The sequence below is a fragment of the Camelus bactrianus genome, chromosome 34 (assembly GCF_048773025.1).
Source record: "Camelus bactrianus isolate YW-2024 breed Bactrian camel chromosome 34, ASM4877302v1, whole genome shotgun sequence".
In the NCBI taxonomy this organism is placed as follows: domain Eukaryota; kingdom Metazoa; phylum Chordata; class Mammalia; order Artiodactyla; family Camelidae; genus Camelus; species Camelus bactrianus.
In genome coordinates, this window is record NC_133572.1 from 15,764,155 (window position 1) to 15,785,104 (window position 20,950).

General features: G+C 38.3%; 1 protein-coding gene across 1 annotated transcript in view; it reads left to right on the forward strand.

Moving 5' to 3' along the window:
• IRAG2 (inositol 1,4,5-triphosphate receptor associated 2) overlaps positions 1–20,950 on the forward strand; it is a 73,506-nt gene continuing 52,556 nt past the window's right edge. The window contains exons 1-13 of the mRNA XM_010946525.3: positions 1–67; positions 159–237; positions 2,127–2,285; positions 4,387–4,504; positions 7,116–7,166; positions 10,164–10,241; positions 12,472–12,528; positions 13,961–14,020; positions 14,125–14,189; positions 15,002–15,101; positions 16,818–16,952; positions 17,714–17,815; positions 18,799–18,962. Of these exons, the coding sequence (XP_010944827.3) occupies positions 164–237; positions 2,127–2,285; positions 4,387–4,504; positions 7,116–7,166; positions 10,164–10,241; positions 12,472–12,528; positions 13,961–14,020; positions 14,125–14,189; positions 15,002–15,101; positions 16,818–16,952; positions 17,714–17,815; positions 18,799–18,962 (1,163 nt within the window). The 5' untranslated portion in view covers positions 1–67; positions 159–163. The remainder of the gene's footprint in view (positions 68–158; positions 238–2,126; positions 2,286–4,386; positions 4,505–7,115; positions 7,167–10,163; positions 10,242–12,471; positions 12,529–13,960; positions 14,021–14,124; positions 14,190–15,001; positions 15,102–16,817; positions 16,953–17,713; positions 17,816–18,798; positions 18,963–20,950) is intronic.

Here is a 20,950-nt window from a genome sequence, read left to right on the forward strand (position 1 = left end):
CGTGGATCATGCAGCGGAATTGATGATTCTGCTTTCGAACAGGACAGCATAAATTCAGGCCGAGGAAGTATGTGTGTGTTTCTTCGGGATTGTTCTGCCACTCTCTTGCGGTTTGGGGAACTGGATTTCTCATAAAAACTCTCTTGTATGTCTTTCAGTTAAGATGACCACAGATTCAACAGATTTTGCATCACGGAGCTTCGAGGCTTTGGGTGGAGACGTGTCTAATCAAGTCTTGTAAGCATTCTTTACTTGTAAGGCTTTCTCAAGTTTCTCAACTTTTTTATGTTTGATTTATTTCATAGATCTACATATTTTATTTACGATACAGTCGCTTAGCTCTGTGTGTGTGTGTGTGTGTGTGTGGTAGTGCTAATGTAATTTATTAACTCTTAACTATTCTATCCCAATTGCATTAGAAGTAGTTTTACTAAGAACACAAATGATAGGAAATGAGTATGACATACATTAACATTTTCTCCCTCATGAAACCCTTCTTCTTTAACTTCATATGTTTTCCCTGGAAAACAAGTTCTATTTAAAGTAGAGTTATGACATTCACCTTAAGCACTTTGAGGGATTTTTTCTTTCCAAATTTATTAAAACCTCAAGTTAGAGATAAATGATGTTTCAGGTCAATAGGTTAAAAGGCCTACACTTGAGGGGAGGGGGTATAGCTCAGTGGTAGAGCATTGCTTAGCATGCAGGAGGTCCTGGGTTCAGCCCCCAGTACCTCTGCTAATAAATGAATGAATGAATAAGTAAACAAACCTAATTACCCTCCCAAACAAACAAAAACAACAGAAAGACCTACATTTGGTTTACCTCCTAATCCAGACTTCAAACTATATCCCTGCATTGGCCTAGGTATCATTGGCCTGGATTGTCATTCTCTCTCCTTCCCAAGCTTTGTTTATTTTTGTTCTGTTTTTGTTTTTTTTTTTTTAATTGAAGTATAGTTGATTTACAACATTGTTAGTTTCTGGTGTACAGCAAAGTGATTCAGTTATACACATATATACACATAGTCTTTTTCATATTCTTTTCCATTATGGTTTATTACAGGATATTGAATAAAGTTTCTTGTGCTATACAGTAGGACCTTGCTGCTGATCTATTTTATATATAGTGTGTATTTGTTAACCCAAAACTCCTATTTTATCCCTCCCCAACCTCCCTTTCCCTTTTGGTAACCATTAGTTTGTTTTTTATGTCTGTGAGTGTTCCTGTTTTGTAAATAAGTTCATTTGTGTCATATGTTAGATTCCACATATAAGTGAAATCATGATATTTGTCTTTATCTGACTTACTTCATTTAGTTTGATCATGTCTAGGTCCATGGGGGATTATTTTTAAAGCACTTCTTTAATAGATGCTTTGCGATAGGACTGAGAAAAGCTGTCTTCTGCTAAATGTGAGTTCTAGAAACTAAGGCGAGGTGACTCTGCCTCTCACTTATTTTACCTTTGCAAATTCAGATTTATCCATGCAAAAAGATGGACTAGGAATCATGTGCCCAACCTGGGCTAAGCACAGGGATAAGATGACAAAGAGGAAGATGAGGCCTGAGACTCCATGACACATGCAGTCTGGACTCTCAAGAGGCTTATGATCAAATGTTGGGGGCAGGAGTGATACTCACAAACATTATCAAGCTGTAGAAAATGTTAGGAAAGGTGAGCCCTAAATTGTGGGCCCCAGGCTACACGCATAAGACTCTAGGAATTGTTTCCTAGTTAAAGGCCTAATAAAACCTGCCAAGATATCTTGACTGAAAGAGTACAGTGTCAATTTATTTTGAGATTTTCCATAACCCGGGCAGAAACAGGAATTCTTCAGTGTGGATGGAGGTGGATGTTGGGTGCGAACTGGGAAGGAGAAACAAAAGCTGTAGAAATTGACTTCACAAGTGGCAGATGCTGAATATCTGGCAGTTTTGGAAAAATCTTTGAGGCTGTTTTAATAAAGCTTGGAAAAATATCGTGTGAATGAACTACATTTATGAGGATGAATGAAGACAAAGTAGAAAATCGCACAGGAATATTTAAGCCTTAACCATATGTCTTATTCTGGTTGGGAGGGATTAGAGATTAGAAGAGTATTCTCAGTCATTCTTTCACCTGCAGAGAGGTGTCTGATTTGATTACCTATGTAACAGACCTGCATTTCAACAAGCAGAAATTGGAGGAGGAAAATAATAAGTTTAAATTGGCATTAGAAACCTTGGAAGAAGCTAACAGCCAGTTATCTCAGGACTGCACTGAACTGCACCTTCAGATAAAAAGGTGAGACGTGGTGGGGATACTGTGTGCTGGGAGCTTTCAGTTCTTTTTCCTTTTTTTTTTTTAAAATAAATCTGTTTTTTTTTTAAATTGAGATATAATACACATTGCATAAAATTCACCCTTTTAAAGTATACAGTTAATGCAGTGTTTTTTGGTGTATTCACAAGGTCATACAACCATCACCATGATCCAATTCCAGAACATTTTCATCACTCCAAAAAGAAATCCAATACTGATTAGCAGTCATTCCCCATTTCCCCTTCCCTCGGCCCCTGACAATCACTAATCTACTTCCTATCTCTATGGATTTGCCTATCCTGGGCATTTTCATATAAGTGGAATCATACAATGTGTGACCTTTGTGTCTGGCTTCTTTCACTTAGCACAAAATTTTCCAAGCTCATCTATGTTTTAGTATATATCACTGCTTCATTCTTTTTTATGGCCAAGTAATATTCCATTGTATGGATATACCTCATTTTGGACATTTGAGTTAGTTCCACTTTTTAACTCTTACGAATACTACTGCTACGAACATTTGTGTACATGTTTTTGTGTGGCTATATGTTTTCGGTTTTCTTGCATGTTTACCTAGGAGTGGAATTCCTGGGTGGTAACCTATACTTAGCATTTTGAGGAACTGCCAAACTGTTTTCCAAAGCAGCTACACCATTTTACCTTCTTACCAGCAATGTTTGTTAGCAGTGATGTTCTCTGTGTCACTCAAGTCTCTGTGTAAGACCAATATGCCTATGGGTCCAGTGTGAATCCATCCAAACATTCTGTGGTTCTGGATAACTCTTACTGTATGAAAAGTCCCATGCTAAGTATTATGAGAAATTCGTCGATGAGTCAGGTTTAAAATGTGCCCTCAGGGTACCTATACCCTAGAAGGATGATACAAAAATTCATGATCCGCAGCAGGTGCCACTCCAGCAGGAAGGCCCTTCTTAATTGCCAGTCTGACCACATCATGCCCCTGCTTTAAACATTTCAATGAATCCCTTTTATATTCGGGATAAAATCCAAATTCCTTCATCTGGTTTGCGAAGGCCTTCATGGTGGAGCTCTGATGCCTCATCTCTACTTCCCATTTTCCCCTCTAGGCTCCAACAATATCTGACTGCTTGTAGTTCCTCACTGAGCTTCTGTCTTCTACTCCTCTGTCCCCCTCTTCTCTCCTTCTCATTATCTGAGCTATCTCCCTTTTACACAGTGTCTACAGAACTTGGGTTCCCACCAACCTGGGTTCCTGTTATACTGTATGGCAACTATAATTGTCTGTTGACCTTACTAGACTATAAACTCTAGGAGGGAGGCATTCTCATGACTGGGTTCACTTTTGTCTTATTCAGTGTCTAGTGTAATGACTGGCACACAGGTGGAACTCAATAGTTATTGGTTGAATAGTCAATGTAATTTCCTAGTAAGGAAAAAAACTTACTTTCTTCAAGATCCTGCTCAGGAAAGTTTATGATCTTTGAGGAGTACAGATAGATAAATCTATGATATGGATTATTAGAATAGTAGGTTTCCTTTTGTTGGACATTTAGTTAGTTTGCAATGCTTCATTATTGTAAATAATGCTGTAAAAAATGACTTAAATAAAAATATATCATATAGAGACTCTTTGTAACTGTTTAATTGTCATCTCCTTCACTAGTATGTAACCTCTCTACAGGCAAGCACCACGTCTCTTTTGTCCAACATCTTGGGTCCTCTTGCAGGGTGCACCGCCTGAATGTGGTAGTATTCAATAAATATCTGTGGAATTGCATTAGGTAATATTAAATCCTATTAGTGGAAGGAAAGAACCACGTGATTCAGCCAATGATGGATTTCGAAGGGAGGCTCCAAACCTTTATCTTCAGGAATATGTTGGTTTCCTTCTATCCTTTTTCTCCCACCATGCTCCACCCGAAACCCTTCCTTTTCCAAGGACTGTGAAAGATCTTGGGTATATTTTTACTATTGTTGGCATCTGGTTTGAGTTTTTCAGTGGTTTTCAACTTGGGTCCAAAAATAGCCTGTGGCTGTACTTAGTATCTTTGACGGTTATATTTGAGGTTTTGCTCATTGCTTTCTCCCCCCACCCCCGCAGTGCCCACCAGGCTATTATGAGAACAAATCTGTTAAAAGAAGAACTGGAGGAACTGAAAATTTGTATGAGCGCCTCAGAAGAGCAGAAGACCATGGTTATAGCCCAGAACAAACAATTAGTAAGTCATCCAACTACTTTGAAATTGGCATATAGTTTACATCCCTGCAATGCAACAGAGTTTATTTGGCGGTAAAAATCAGAAATCAGTAGGCTGATGAATGAATTGGTAACACCTTAGAAAAGTAAAGGCAGGTAGGATAAAACAAACTCTGTTTTTCTTTTCAACCAGGATTAAAATTCTTTACAAATGACTTGGTCTTATTCACAATGGTTTGAGAAGATCTCTGGAGTATCTCCTGAAGTTAATAGGTGAAATCATAAATATCTGATGTTAAAACCACTTAGATTTTTCCAAAAAAATCTTCCCTGTCAAACTTTCAGCTTTTTCTCTGGTTTAAAAAAAAATCCTTTTTCTCAGTACTTACAGATTACTAATAAGCTCCATAAATCAGTCCTTACAGTAAATAAACACATGCTTGTCATTTTTGGAGCAAAATGTTACTTAAACTAAGCTTCAGCTCAACTGCCAGAGAATTAATTATTTTTTGTTGAGAATGTTAAACTAGTATCTAGAACTTTAGTAATAATCTTCAAAATTCTGGTATAGTCCAGGAATATTGTAGCGTTGCTAACCATGGTGGGCCAAGCTGAAAACCATTCAGACAAATCGTTTATTTTTAGGTCTGTAAGTCATCAGGAGACTTGGATTCCAGGCCTGTGTCTCTCACTCGTGACCACCTACAACCAACACAGCTTAGCTTAGCTCTTGCCTCAAAAGGAAAATGTGGGGACTAGACTCACTGAGGGTCAGCTGACTCTGCATTACGGGAAAGACTCGATCTGGGGACTGCTGAGGAGCTTCTGCGCGGAAGCCGTGTAGAGACGTGATCAGGAGCTCAGCCTTGGGAGTCAGGCTGCCAGCTTCCAAGCTCTGACTCTCAGGGCTGCGTAACTTTACGCAATCCATGTTACCTCTCCAAGCCTCAGTGTCCTCCTATGAGAAATGGGCATGGATAATATTACCTCCCTTAGGGCTGGGAGGGTGAAATGAGTGAATACATGCAAAGCAGTCAGTGCCCTCTTGCCTCTGAGAGCTTGATGTTAGCGTCTACTGTTCAAGTGCAGGGTCCTGTACAGTCTTCATCTTTTGTACTTTACAGTGTTTTACAATTTCAAAAGAATTTTTAATGTTTCTCCTCATTGATCATCATAGACATCCTGTGAGGCAGAAACAGAAGTTGCTGCCCTTTTTTGTTGTGGTTTTTGTTGTTAAAAGGACTTCACTGGGATAGAGAGAAAACCAGATAACCTTCCAGTCATAAAATTCAAATGACTCACTGCCCCCTTCAATCTCCTGCTCTTCCAGCTTGTGTGTGTGTGTGGAGGGGGGGCTCCTGCTCCCCTACATGGCAGTCTATTTTTTTTTTTTATTTGAAGTATAGTCAGTTGCAGTGTGTCCATTTCTGGTTACAGCATAATGTTTCAGTCATACATGCACATACATCTATTTGTTTTCATATTCTTTTTCACTATAGATTACAAGATATTGAATATAGTTCCCTGTGCTGTACAGAAGAAATTTGTTTTTTTAATCTATTTTATATATAGCAGTTAGTATTTGCACATCTCGAACTCCCAATTTATCCCTTCCCACCCCCTTTCCCCCCGTAACCATAAGTTTGTTTACTATGTCTGTGAGTCTGTTTCTGTTTTGTAGATGAGTTCATTTGTGTCAGAAGTTGCTATTCTTTATTTTTTAAAAAGTAATAGAGTTAGGGTAAAGTTTAGAGATGTTTTGATTATTCAGTCAGTTGTCTCATAACTGGTAGAACGAGAAGTGAACTCAGGTCTTCTGATTCCAACTACCCCAGCCTGAGAGGGTCTCCCTTTTATTTTTATACTATAAAGGTAATAACTGTTCACACTATAAAAATAAGGACATTTTTAGGGGGTAGAGGGTAGGCACATGCCTAGCATTCATGAGGTGAGGGGTTTGATCCCCAGTACATCAGTTAAAGTAAAAATAAATTAACAAATAAACCTAATACCCCCTCCCAAAACAACAACAACAACAACAAAAAGTAAGCAAATGCATATTGACAAAGGAAAATAAAATCCCACAATATTTTTACCCTACCTAGCCATAAGATTTACTGTAAACATTTTGGCACGTATCCTGTCCTAAAATACTTTTTATTCTGATGGCTCTCAATCTGTGGCTCTTAATTATAAAACAGTTTTTGATAATCCTATGTTCTGATAATGTTGAATCTGGGAATAGTCACAACTTCAAGTAGAAAGCTAGAGGTCTGTGTGATTTCAAAGTGCTGTTCAATTAGATGAGTTCACACTATGTCGTAGGTGGATAGCGGTAAAGTAGCAGGGAAAAAGGCCAGGCTGTTCTTTTTTTTTTCTTCTTTTTTTCATCTTTCCTTCCCTGTCATAGTTAGATTGAGTCAAGAAGAGTGACTGCTCCCAGATCCCAAGAAACTGGAAACCAAAGGCTTACCCCGTATGGAGAATATGTTCAGACTAGGCTCGTTTGTGCTGTGTCAGTGGCGTGTTTAAGGTTGATAGAAGAAGAAAATGTTGGTAGCCTTGGAAAAAAATATGTGATTTTTCATAAACTTCTCGAATACTTTTTAATTACTTTTCTCTTAATAAATAAGGAGACAGAAAACCGGGCTCTGATTCTTAAGATTCGGATTCTCCAAGAAGAGGTATGTTGAAATCATTAAATGGGCTCAGGTAAACATACGGAAATCATACAGTCATGGTTCCTGACCCTGGCTTAAACAGAAATCATGTAGCTATTCAGGCTCCTGTGGGCCAGAGACCAGGTTGCTTTGTCAAATGACAATGGGAAACAGTAGACAGGATTTTCCTGTCTGGACAGAAGTATGTTATTACCTTTGTAATCATCCATGGAAGAAATGGAATTTAAAATTCTGCTTTGAGATGAAATGAATTTAACCCATATAAGAAGTATACGAACCAAGAAGGAAAGTGTAGACATTGTCTAATAATTTGCCATTATTATTCCACTGAGCTCGGTTGCAAAGGTCTTTAAGTCTAAGACCCGCATCTTAAATTCACTGAAAGTTTGACCTTGGAAAAGCCATTTATCTTTTGGGGGGTTAATAATAAATATTCCCTACAGTTATTTTACAAATTAAGATAATGCATGTGAGGTTATTTGGTTAACCATAAGGTACCTCATCCATGTTAGGAAATATTAGTAAAATCTGTAAAAAAAAAAAAAAAAAGTCTAAGCAACATATTTTAAGGAACAGAATTAAAGCATTGAAAGAACAAGTAGAAAATCTGCTAGTAAGTTACTATTTTGGAGGAAAAGTCTATAGGTACCGTCTGAATGTCAATCATTTTATGGTTTTTTTTCGGCTTTCTTTAAGTTTATTAGAAGTATTTATTAAGCTACAATGAACAGTCTGAAGAGTTATCCAAAATATCGTCATGAGTTGAAAAAAATCATAATGAGTTGAAAAGGAACAATTAAAGATTGGAAAGAAACTCCACATTGGATTCAGACATGTTTCCACTACAAGGCCAGGTGTCTGTGAAGCTAATGCTTTACAATTAAGCTCTCAGTGTGAAATATTTTCTCCTCATATTTAAGATGATTGACTGGCATCAAAGAATTGCACCCCTCCCCCCAATTTAGAATTGAGATAGAAGGAAGGAGACTTACAACCCTTCATCATGAGAGGGCATAATGCAAATTGTTGATTTACGTTGCAAAAGGCAAACTGATGTCACTACTAGCTACGATTCCTGTAGGAGGTAAAAATCTGATGCGTTGTGAAGAGTGACAACACAATGGTTTGGGTAGTTGTTCACTTTGTGTATTATATACACATTCATTGGGAGACAGAGCCCATTCTAGGTGGTGAGGATGCAAGCTTATGCAAAATAGCCCATGTGGAACTGGCACGTGAGATGGTGATTAGTGCCACAGAGAAAAGAAGACCAGAATGCAGAACTGGGGTGGTGGTGGTGGGGAGTGTGCAATTTAAACTAGGGTGGTAGGGAAAGTAGAACGGTGAAGTTACTCATTTTGTTAAAAACTGGAAAGGAAGAACGTTCCAGGCAGAAGAAACAGCAGCTCCAAGACCTCTGGCTGTAGCTTGCCTGCTGTTTTTGAGGGACAGCAAAACCAGCATGGCTGGAGCTAGGGAACAGGTATCATGAGATGCTGCAAAGAGCTGCAGGGACCCAGACCCACAGGGTCTCATATAGGCATTGTTTGGACCCTGGCTTTTATGCTGAGTGAGATGGGAGCTGCTGGACAGTTTTGAGCAGAGGAGTAACATCGTCTAATTTCAGTTTAACCATGGCAGCTCTGAATGCTGGGTTTAGAATCTACTGCAGTGGGGCAGGGGAAGAAGCGAGGGGACCAGTTAGGAGGCCCTTGTAATTATTCAGGCAAAAGCTGCTGGAGGCTTAGAACTGAAGCAGGAACAAAAGAGGTAGAGAAGTGTTCAACTCGGTAAGTGCTTCATAATATAGCCAAAGGTATTTACTATATATCCAAGTCAGATGAAAAATTCACTTCTGATTGCTTCTAATGTCTCAGTGAAATACAGAGCAAAGTCATTGGCGGAGAGTGAGGATGTTGGTGGAGGTATTGGAAGTTCAAGGAGAGAGAAGGAATGAAATCAGTCAGGAGTTGGCAAACTTTTTGTAAAGGACCTGATAGTAAATATTTTTAGGCTTGCCTGGCTTTTGTCACAACCACTCACTTCTGCCACTGCAGTGTGAAAGCAAACATGGACAGTATGACAACAAATGGGCTCAGCCGTGTTCTAATAAAACTTTATTTACAAAACCAGGTGGTCAGCTAGAGCTGGCCTGTGGGGCTGAAGTGGGGAAGTGGGTATAGTTTGCAAACTCTTGATTTAAGCAAATAGCCATGTGAATGGACTAGGATTATATATGATCAGCAGTAAACATTGAGGTTAAAGGTTACAAATGTAATATGTGACCTGTTGGTTTATTTGTATTTTTCTTTTAATGTGTATGCTTCTCTCTTAAAAATCTTTTTTAATTCAAATATGGTTGATTTACAAGATATTTTTTCTTCAACAATGTTTATCTGAAAGGGAGCTGGCATGGGGTGGGTGGCAAGCTGAAGTTAAGAAAATACGCAAAAGTAGGGAAGAGCCAAGGGCATTGAGGGGACGTGGAAGAGAGTGATTACAGTGATTGACCATGGAAGAATTTAAGCTGAGTCAAGATGGGACTGAGTTCACAGGAAGGTGGAAGGTGGAAGGTGGAATGTGGAAGGATAATGAGACTGTATTAGGGTCAATGGATGGAAGGCTCCAGTGGGGACTGAAGGTTTGCTGGTGTGCAAAGAAGTAGTCTGGAAGGGCAAGAAGTCATGGTAGAAGAGTGAGATGCTTGCACTTAAGGTGATGGAGGGGTCTCAGTTGCTGGTAATGACCAGCCTGAAGATGACTGGGGAGTGAGTGGCCGAGGTGGACTGGAAAATAAGAAGGGATTACCGAGAGCATTCCTGGATGATCATGTTAAAAGGATCATGTTATTTTTGGACAAAGTCTAAAATTTTGTCCCTTAGTTTAAAATGGATTATAATGTCGATGATGAAAATACCACTTCCTAAAAAAGATTTTGTGATGTCCTTTTATTTTTCCTTTTTTGTCTGAATCTAAGAATACTATCTTATTTTACATTAGAATGCTAAGAACATTATGGATATATATAAATTGGAAGAGAAGATTGAGGAATTATCTAAAACTGAGAACGAGCACCAAGTAAGCACTTCTCAAATACTGGTAAAATATTTTCTTACATCAAACGAATATTACTCTGTAATGTTGTATATGACTCCTTGACACAATAACCTTTGGTTATAAACTTTGAAATTTGTACTTCTCTAGATGTCTGAGTTACATAAAAGACAGTTTCTATTTTAGTAATGTAACAGCTTTACTGATATATAATACACATGCCATTAAATTCACCCACTTAAAGTCTACAGCACAGTGGTTTTCAGTATATTCAGAGTTGTACAACCATCACCAAAACCAATTTTAAAATACTTTTATCATCCAAAAAGAAATCCCTTTAGCAGTCACTCCCCATTCCTTCCTTACCCCAGATAACCACTAATCTGCTTTCTGTCCCCATAGATTTACCTATTCTGGACATTTCATTTAAATGGAATCATATACATTATGTGGTCTATTGTGACTGGCTTCTTTCACTGAGCATGTTTCAAAGTTCATCCCTGTTGTAGCATATATCATCACTTTATTTCTTTTTATTGCTGAATGATTTTCCATTGGATGGATGTAACACATTTTGTTTATCCATTCATCAGTTGATGGACATTTGAGGTGTTCCTGCTTTTTTTGCTATTACGAATAGCACTGTGAATATTCATGTACTAGTTTTTGTGTGGACATATGTTTTAATTTCTCTTGAGTATATACCTAGGGGTGGAATTACTGAATCATATGACAACTCTATATTTAACCTTTTGAGAAACTGCCAGACTTTTTCCCGAAGTAGCTGCACCATTTTACATTTCCTGTAATATGCTGTACATGAGGGTTCAAAATTCTCCACATCCTTGCCAACACTTGTTATTATTTATCCTTGTGTATAGTGGCAATTTCTAATTTAACAGTATCTGATTTTGTAAATCCCTAAGTTAGGAAAGATTTTGTAACTTCTTAATGCAGAAAATGAAGAGAGATGGGGAAAAAAAAAATCTATCCTTGATCGAATCATTTAAAAAATGATTATATAGCACCTAAAAAGTCTATTTTCGTATATTTTTGGGTTATATCTGCCATACATTCTTATCAGGAAATAGAAGGCAACTATTATTAGTTGTTTAACTCAGGAATTTGTGTCATGCTTATTGTCATTGCTAATGATTTATTTGAACAATACTTTTGTTGTAGGATATATTTGAAATGATGTGCTGAAATTTTATGTCTGTGTGTGGAATTCTCAGGTTTCCTAGCGGAACCCCAATTCCATGTGTGTATGTACATATACATATATTACAGCAGTTATAATTTAGACAGTAAAATTAGTTTTATTCTAAGGATGGCTGTTTTGGAAAACACAACTGTTATAAACTAGTGGAAAGATGAAGAAGACATGGATTCAAATCCTGTCTTCTCGACTTAAAAGCTTTATAACTTCAAGCAAGTAGTTAACCTCTTTAAATCTCAATTTTCTCATCTACTGGATGGGTATGAGATTTTCTGCCTCATCCACAAGCTTGTTGGAAACTCAGACGAGATGATTATGTGAAAATATCTTTAAAACGATAAAGGGACATCAAATATATATGATTCTGATGATGATTCTGATTGTGCTGATGATTTTTCCAGGTTTTCCATTCAATCAATATATGGTTTTTATCAATTACATCCTATTTAGAAGTCCATGCCAACAAGCTTGCTTTTGGTTTGAATAAACTGATAAATCCTTAATAGTTACTTTGCTAAAAGAAATGTTGAACATTTTTAAACTGTATTTTTTAACATTTTTTATTGATTTATAATCATTTTATAATATTGTGTCAAATTCCAGTGTAGAGCACAATTTTTCAGTTATTCATGAACATATATATATTCATTGTCATATTCCATGTGGAGTCTGTGTTCATGTCCTACCTAGATTTTCATCTCACCAAAAAAATGAAGACGCCCTACATCCTCTTATGTGAAGGGCTATTGGCTGGAGGTGGAGATTCAGATTCGAAGTTCCGTTCTGTCACTTACTGGATGTGACATTGTGCAAGTCTCTGGATAGTGCTGAGCTTCGATTTCCTTCCTGGTAGAGTGAGGTCAATGACCCCAGCCTCAAGGGTTGTTGTAAGGCTAATGGGAATGTTCTTTATAAAGTGAAAAACACATGCACGTTAAAGGTGCTTCAGAAACATGTCTCCCTGTCTCCCTGTGTGACACCGTCCTTTACCAAAGCGGAGTCCAAACAGCCTTCCCTAAATTTGTCTCTTTCCAGATGCAGTTACACACATATGAGAACACTTTGCTTCATAAAGATGCAAGTTTGCAGAAGGTGGGTACCGTCTCTTCCCATGAAAGCCTGTGGGATTCACTAGCTCTCTCCAAATCATAAGGGAAGGAGATGGTCATTCGTGTAACTTCACCCCTTTTAAAACATCTGATTCTAATATTCTGTCACAAGACCTTATTTATAAGAGCAAAAATGTTCTGAATGAAAAATACTGACTTCTCCATCTGGAATAAGTTTTAATATATCCTCCTTAAATTCTAGTGGTATTCATTCCTTTATTCAATACATAATAGTGTTCCAGTTTACCAGTCACTGGCTAGATAGTGTGATACCATTTTAAATCATAACAACACAAACAAGTGGGCAGCCATTCATTTTTAGGGAAGAAGAATATATCCCAGATTATTTTCTACTTAGTTTGATGGATTGATTCGATAGATAGATATTATTCTATTCATCCTTGTATCCTGTGGTCATAGCCTATCTGGAAATAAAGTTTGCCAGCTACAGAGATGCTGGTTTTGGTGGCTTTAAGAGATCCAGGAAGGACGCAGCCTAAGTTAATAAACTTCCACTTTCCAAGACAGGAAAGTGAAGGAAGAGCAGTATTTCTCTTCTTTTCCCTTCCCTGCAAGTTATGAAGTTTCAAAGGAGTCATTCACGGCTTGTGGACATTGATGGGGATACTGAATATTGTACCAACATTCTCTCCTTATGGTGTGTGTTCTCATCCTCCGTGTAGTGACATTGTGGTAATGGTGGCTGCTCAGTTCCTCCGTAACTCTGGTCTCTCTGCCATTTTGCACTCCTGCCCAGCATTCCTGGGGCACTTCTCATGTGCCAGGCACCATGCTAGACATGGGATAAGCTGACCTCACTAGGTGTGGTCAGACACTGACCACACTCTCTGGTCTTGCAGTATAAAACTATGATTTTAACAGAGATGTGGTTTGAACTGGATAAAATTGGATGCTTTAATAATTGATTAGTCATTTGCAGGTAAAGTCTGATTTTTTCTTAAATGTATCATAACAATAAATATAATTTTGACTTGAATTTAAGAATTACCGGGGGAAGGTATAGCTCAAGTGGTAGAGTGCATGCTTAGCATGCATGAGGTCCTGGGTTCCATCCCCAGTACTGCCCTTAAAAGAAATAGTTAAATAAATAAACCTTATTACCTCCCTGCCAAAAAAACCTAAAAAAATAAAGAGAATTACCTTTCAGGGTGTGATTCCGTTGGACCAAGCAAACACAGAACATAACACCAGTCAGATATAGTTGCCTTGTTGACCCACACTTTTTGTATAATTTTAATCACAAACACAGACTAGTTCAGCTTTCAAATAATGAGATCAGTAGACGGTCTCATCTTTGAGCGTTTACAATTCTGTGGCTCAGACTGATGTCTAGTATATATGATTTGGTGAATTCATATATTTATTTGTTATTAATTCTCTCTCCCACTTTTCAGAAGGATTTGAGTATAGAAGAACTTAAGTCAACCATCATAGAACACGGACGCATTATTGAGGTATACCATAGTAATCTCACAACTCACAGGGCGGGATTATTAAACGTAAATGTGAATGTCCCCCTGGAGTAGCACGTGCAGCCTAATGTTGTCTGTGGTTTCAGGGCTTACGAGGCGATAAAAACAGACTGGCTCATGAGTTACAGCGCTTGCAACAGGAGCTCATCATGTAAGTACAGAGCATCCCCTCACCAGCCTTCTCTCATGTGCCCCCACCCTACATTACTTAATGGAGCTGTAGGCAGTTCTTTGAATGTGCTGCATTCTTTTCTTCTGTAACTTTGTAGGTGATGTTTTTTTCTCTGCTTTTCTCCTAAGAGAATGAACTCCTTCATGAGATTTTGATCCCCCTCCCTCACTTTCCCTATACCTTGAGATTAAGTAATCCTTCTGAGTGCATGCAAGGCATGTTGTTCTTACCTCTTTCCTAACACACTTTCTTAACAATCGTTGGTTTCTGATGATGGTAGTATGCTAGTCCAGGAATTCCCAGGAGCCACTCAGGTAACGAAGATGAGAAAAGTCAGTGGGGTCAGTACACACACTTACATTAGGGGAATGACAGTGAGAAAAGCACATTATCCAGATAAAGGTGGGGGGTGGGGGGCTACTCTGCTTCTCTCCAGATAATTGTTAACATCCAGTGGCCATATATTCTGATTTTTTAAGGAAAGCCAGAAATCTAGATTTTCAGTGAAAAGTTTAAAAATTCAACTATCAGCTCTAATTCTTAAAAAAAAAGTAGCTTACTTGTTTGCAACCACCTCGAGTCACTAGTTCATGCAGCCCCCGAAGGGAGGGCAGAGGCTACCTCTTATTCCCCTCTGTTATCCTAAGTACCTTCCTCAATCCTTGGCACACATGGGTGCTTACTGGCTGTTTGGTGATAAGCTCTATTCTGGTGACTTAAAACATAATGTTGGAGACATACCTAACCACACTGGACTACTGGTTTTTATTTTTTTATTTTTTTTTTTCAAGAAATGGAATCCAGTTGACCGTTAATGGCGAGCGTAAGAATATCAACTCTGAAGGAGAGAAATCTTTACATTGTGAACTCATTCTTGCTCAGTCTGCAGAGGTAGGTAATTATCATCAAATGGAAGGCTTTAAAAAAAAAATCACCACGTGCAGTACTTTACTGTTAAGTGAAGGTCCGTAGCTTGCTGGAAAGTTCCCATGACATTTTGAGGGAATCTGTTGATTAGTTTTTAGAAACGAAGTCTGAAGTCTCTTAGCCTGGAAGAATGGATGCTTTTCAAGTTATGGCTAAAACCTCTAGTGAGGCTCGAGCATGGGATTGTGGAAGTTCAGTGAATCTGGATTTAGAAGTCTTTATATTCTTAATATTTTTCAGGACAAACTGCCTGCACTGATTCCCCAGCCTGGGGTCTGAAAGTCAGCAAGTAGAGATCCATGAACCATTTGCAGTATTTCCCCACATCCCCAAAGTAAATGTATCTGCCAAAAGTAAAGATGCTCAGAAACAGCATGAAATGTCTTTGCTTTAGGATATAATTGTACCAATCCACACTAATGACACTGATCATTACATTCTGCACATAAATGAGCATTTTTATATGTTTTTGGCTAATTTCAAAATAGCAACAAGAATTATTGCCTTAAACTCTCCAGTTTGTTATGTAGACCCAATTCTTTATGACATGGTGGAAGCAGTCAAAAGCCTTCTTGGGGGCAAAATGTTGGGACCCGCCTTCCTACTGTATTTTCACTCCTTGGTACTTTCCAGTTTTGTGCTTGTTATGTTAGGAAATGTTTTATTAACAAATTGCTTTCTTTTATCACTTTGATGGTCTTTCCATGTTGGGTAGATGATGGATATGTCAGAATGTCCTCCTGTTGACAGCCATGGTATGAGCCTGAAAGGAGAGAATGTCCTTGGGGCAAATGCTGTTTGAATGTCTCCTGCCAAGGACACAGGGCAGCATATGTTGCCTTCACCTACGGCCGTCTCAGGCAGCCTTGAACATTCTGCTGAAGGGCTGTGCTTTCCCCACATTCTGTTTCAAATACTCATCATTTTTACTGTGTTTTTGAAACCAAGCCACACTGCCAGACTGAATGAAATGGCGGCAAATCTGCGGTGACAATGTGTTTTTATCCTCAGTCCTCTGAGACAGTAGCAACGCCGAGATGCCAGCCTGTGGACTTGTATAGTTCTGAACAGGGGTTAAAGAGCTGGCAAGTTCTGGCTATGAGGTTTGCCCCACTAGTGAAATGAGAAGTTTTTTGCCTTCTAATTGGAACCTGGAGTGAACTCTATGACCTTTGTCCAACAGAGAGCAAGAAGAATGTTAAATGTGTTGTTGTCATATATTGAAAATGTGACAGGAGACAAAGACTTTGAAAGAAGTATGAGAAAAAGGCTTTGTGAAACATCTGAGAGTTATTCTGTGAATAGAAGAGACACAAGAGAAACCAGTCTATTTTCAGTGGGATTTACCGAGCACCCTCCAACTCTGTGTGTGTGTGAATTTCTTTCCCTTCCCCTCTTTTCATAAGATTAGAGCCAAAGCAGTTTATATCACCCGCATGTAAATGTTATCTACTGGACACATAAGATTCCTTAAGAATGAATAACTATTAAGTTGAAGCCATCCAAGAGAGAAAATGAAAACAGTTTTGGGGGCAAGGTAGGGAGGATTTCATAAGACTATTTAGAACTATTTGATGGGGATAATTACGTTGACCCATGGGCATCATTTTCATAAAATAAAAATAGTGCATGTTCTTTATTAGGATGACAGAGTTGTGGACATTTTGGTAATTGTTTCAGAACAATGAAACTGAGTGGCAGTGCAATTTAATCAGCTTGTCGTCTCTGGACGTGACGATGGACCAAGAAATGCCACTGTTACTGGGAGAACTTGAGCAGCAGGGGGTGGAGTTCGCAGCTACGCTTCAGAAGCTGGTATTGTATAACACTGGTGTATCATGTGGTTTCACTGGGTGGGTGGGAACTTCTTCTGCAGCTAACTGACCTACAGCCTGTTTGCTGAGCACAGGCGGATCTGTGTTGAGACCCAGATTCATCTACTATGAAATGAGATTTTTCTCAAACCTTCCTGACGTGGATTTTCTATTCTAGGTCAATCAGGACTAAAAGGTTGACTGTTAGGGATGGATTGCTTGAGCTGATTTTTCTTACAGATTAATCTTTAGTATCAAAGGGCTGAAGACATGGTATCTATTGAACTGTTTCCTTTCTGCTAATGGCTAGTACCATTATTTTGACTCTATTTTGACTTTTGATGGAAACTCTAGATGGTCAGAGAGAGCAGAGAACATTTTCATGTTGGTATTTCTAGTCCCTTTCACAGTACCCAGCATGTAGTAGGTAACATTTAGTTTGATTAATGAAAAATATCCATGAAAATGCTTGCTTCCTCCTGTTTGAGACGGAAATGAAACTGGGTAGATTTTATTCTGGAAAACAATTCTAGCTGTATGTATTCAGCATGCACAGAGCACCTGATAAGAATTAGCACCTGTCTACACATGGCAACATCCTAGGATAAAGGAAGGTCACCGGGTGGCATTAGATGACAAGGAACTCTCTCTGGTGGCTTCTGGAATTACCCATATAGAACTTTGTCTAAATTACTTCTTCTTATATAATAACACATGCCTTTCGCCTGAATTCCTGGTTGAAAATGTGGAACTCTTTTTCAGCATGAAGATGTTTCTGAAGTTGAAGCGCTCATTGGAAGTTCTCTACAGTGGGTAACTGACCCAGAAATTACTCTGAAAGAAAAGTGGGAGAACAAGCTTACTGTGAGTGTTCTATATTTTGAGATTTTCCTGCTTTTTCTTCTACTTTTTCAACCCAGGTAATACTTATTATACACAGGAGCACTTCTAAGTCTTTATTGCAGTGCTCTGATGTCTCAGTCTGATTATGTGTGTAGAGTATGTCCGGGGATGTGTATGGGTGAGAGTTAGAGGGTGATGATTAGATAAGAGTGTGTGAGTGTGAAGATATGTGTTGGAGAGACAAAGAATAAATAAGATGACTTAATTCAAGTGTATTTTATTTGGACCCTTGTGGGAACTGGCTAGTCTAACCCTGGATATTTTTTGGTCTAGCAAAATTCTCTAACTTTGATAGAATGGTTATTGTGCCAAAGAATCTTATTCCTGGGACTCTGACAATTTTATTATACCAGAAAGTAGCAGAACATTGGAAAAATGGGAATTTTTTAGGTAACTATTCAGTTTTGTTAGAAAGGAAGCGAATTAAAAGAAATCTCTGATTTATCCATCACTTAATGATCTCTGCTTCTTGACTGCCAGATGACTTCCTAACATCTGTCAGCCCCCTAAGTTAAGCTAAAGCAAGAAGTAAACTCTGAAAACTCTGGAATATTAATTTTCATCCTCTTGCCAAACTAACCTTTTTTAAAAGTTGCCTTTGGATATGCTGGTGAACAGATACTGATTTTACTGCATTTCCTAGTCCTATTCTGTTCTAAAGCAATCGTGATTATTGATAAAATGATCACTTATCTTAAGAAAAAGAAAACAAAGCTCAATTTTAGGCACATTATGGGTACCCAATATATAGTTGTTAAATTGAGATAATCAACCCACAGGATGATCAATCTTTAGGCAACCGAGAATCTGTTCAATTAGAAGTTTAGGGTCCAATAACAGTGAACGCTATTGAGATGGGAATGGCCACAGCATGTTACACTGCCTGCTATATCTTTATATTTAACGTTGGAATAGTGGAGTTTGTTCTGTGACTTTTCTTATAGGAATTCAAATCTATCATGGAAGAGAAACTAAATCTTTGCCTATTAATGCCGAGCAGCTTGAGAAACCACAAAGAATCACTTGATAAAGAGTTTGTCAAACTGATAGAGATTTTGAAGCAATTCAGGCTGGAATACTTTTATTTCAGAAAAGAATTTCTTTCCAGGTGATGATCATTTATATGTAAGAAACCCATGCTTTATATACGTAACATGTTTGTGATTGTGCCACGGCATTCAGTTTATTTTTTTTCTAGTTGTATGCGTTGATTTCAGATGACACTTTTTCAGGAAGACGTTTTGTCTGACAATGTTGAATTGTGAAATGGCAAGAAATTGACTTAAATATCCAAAATTGCAAGTAGTAAATTAAAAAACCCATGGAAACCCATGTAAAGAGTTTTTTCCCCTAGAGAAGGAGTTTGGAATCACAGAATATAGAATTCTTTTAACCAGAATGTCCCTTAGAGATTGTTTAGTAAAACCTCGTAATTTTACAGAGGACTGCAGCAAAAGGATGTAAAGTGAATTGATGAAGACCTGAGAGTTATTAATGGAAACATCTGTGAATAGCTCTCTTGCTGGAAGGACTTGGTGCTGGGTCTGTTAACTCCTATCCTATTGGGCTTTGTGTTCCATCTTAGTATACAATTTCAAGTAAAAGGAGTCACAGAGAATAGGAGGCTCTAAATGTAAAATAATTTGCAATCTTATCCTTCCTCTCACCTCGATTCTCATGTTTTTTTGGGGGGGTGGGGGGAACTCTTGAAATTTGTACACTGTAGACCACATATTGAACAGGCACAGAGATGATATCTTTTGTTAACCACCGTTTCTATAGCTGCTAATACGGTACTGAGCATCCCCTTAAGAAATGCTTCTTGAATGAATGAATGAGTGAACATCAGTGTATTCTGAATTTGAATAAAGTAAAAGAAAAAGATGCACTTAGAGGCCAAGGTTGCTTAAAGAAAATAGCAAGAAGGAACTATTTTTATTCCCCCCAAATAAGGGAACTAGATATCAGAGAGAGGTTAATGCCAGAAGGAACTATCGAGAAGATGATCTGTTTTCCCTAAGGGGCTGGGAGCCAGACTTCCCCGTAGCGGTAAAGATGTGGTTTAAGTAGATACGCCGCTTCCTTACACAGATACCATCTTCACAAAAGGGAACATGTAAATTCTTCTATTCAGCTACAAAGAACTATTAGGAGAGAAGCCTGCACTGGAGTCATCTCAGAGTAGGTGAATCTTCTGTGTTATCCTATTAGACACACGAACGGCCCAGCTGAATAACAGTAGGTGTGATTTGTCGAGAGCTCACTGTGTTCCGTATGACATGAGTTTATCTCTAGAGAGGTGTAGTAACTTGCCCAAGGTCACGCAGGTGGGATCAGGTACCAGCTTGGATCAGACTTAGGTATGTTCTACTTCAAAACCTATGTTCTTTTCAAGTGTTAATCCCCTATCATCTCCTTGTTAAAATCTAATGTAGTATTTATTAATAATAATCCTAGGAACCTAGCACTGGGTAAAATAATACTCATCAGTGTAAGGATGGCTTAGCTCCTGCCTTCTAAACATAGTTTAAAAGAGACAAAGCCATGTAGAGGCTACACACAAAGTGATTTGGCTTTGGGTCTTAACTATGAGTAAGAAAATGAGTGGAGTATCTTCTGGGGATGAGAGAGGTTTCTATGTTTAAATGAAGTAGGAAATATTTATTAAAGGGAAACTTTCAGGAGTTAGCTGTTTGCTGAGGAGGAGAAAACTTCCATTTTGGTGCAGTTCAGTGCTGAGGAATGGAAAGAATTGAGTGAGTCAATGAGACAAACAGTGTTCTTGGAGGACTTGGTGAGAAAAGCACGTCTTCACTGGTACATGGTTTTGTGCATCCCAGTGCCAGTTCTTTGCCAGCTTTCTTTTCTTTCCTAAATGCTAGGGAATTCTAGAAAATAGAACAGAAATTTCTACCTCCATCAGACTAACCTCTATTAAAGGACACAGACAATGTACAAACATATTATATAATATAATTCAGGCAGTAGTAAGTGATATGAAGAATCTTAAAGCAGGATAAGAAGACTGAGAATGACCAGGAGCAGAAGGACTTAATTTTAGAAAGAATGGTCTGGACAGGCCTATCTGAGGAATGG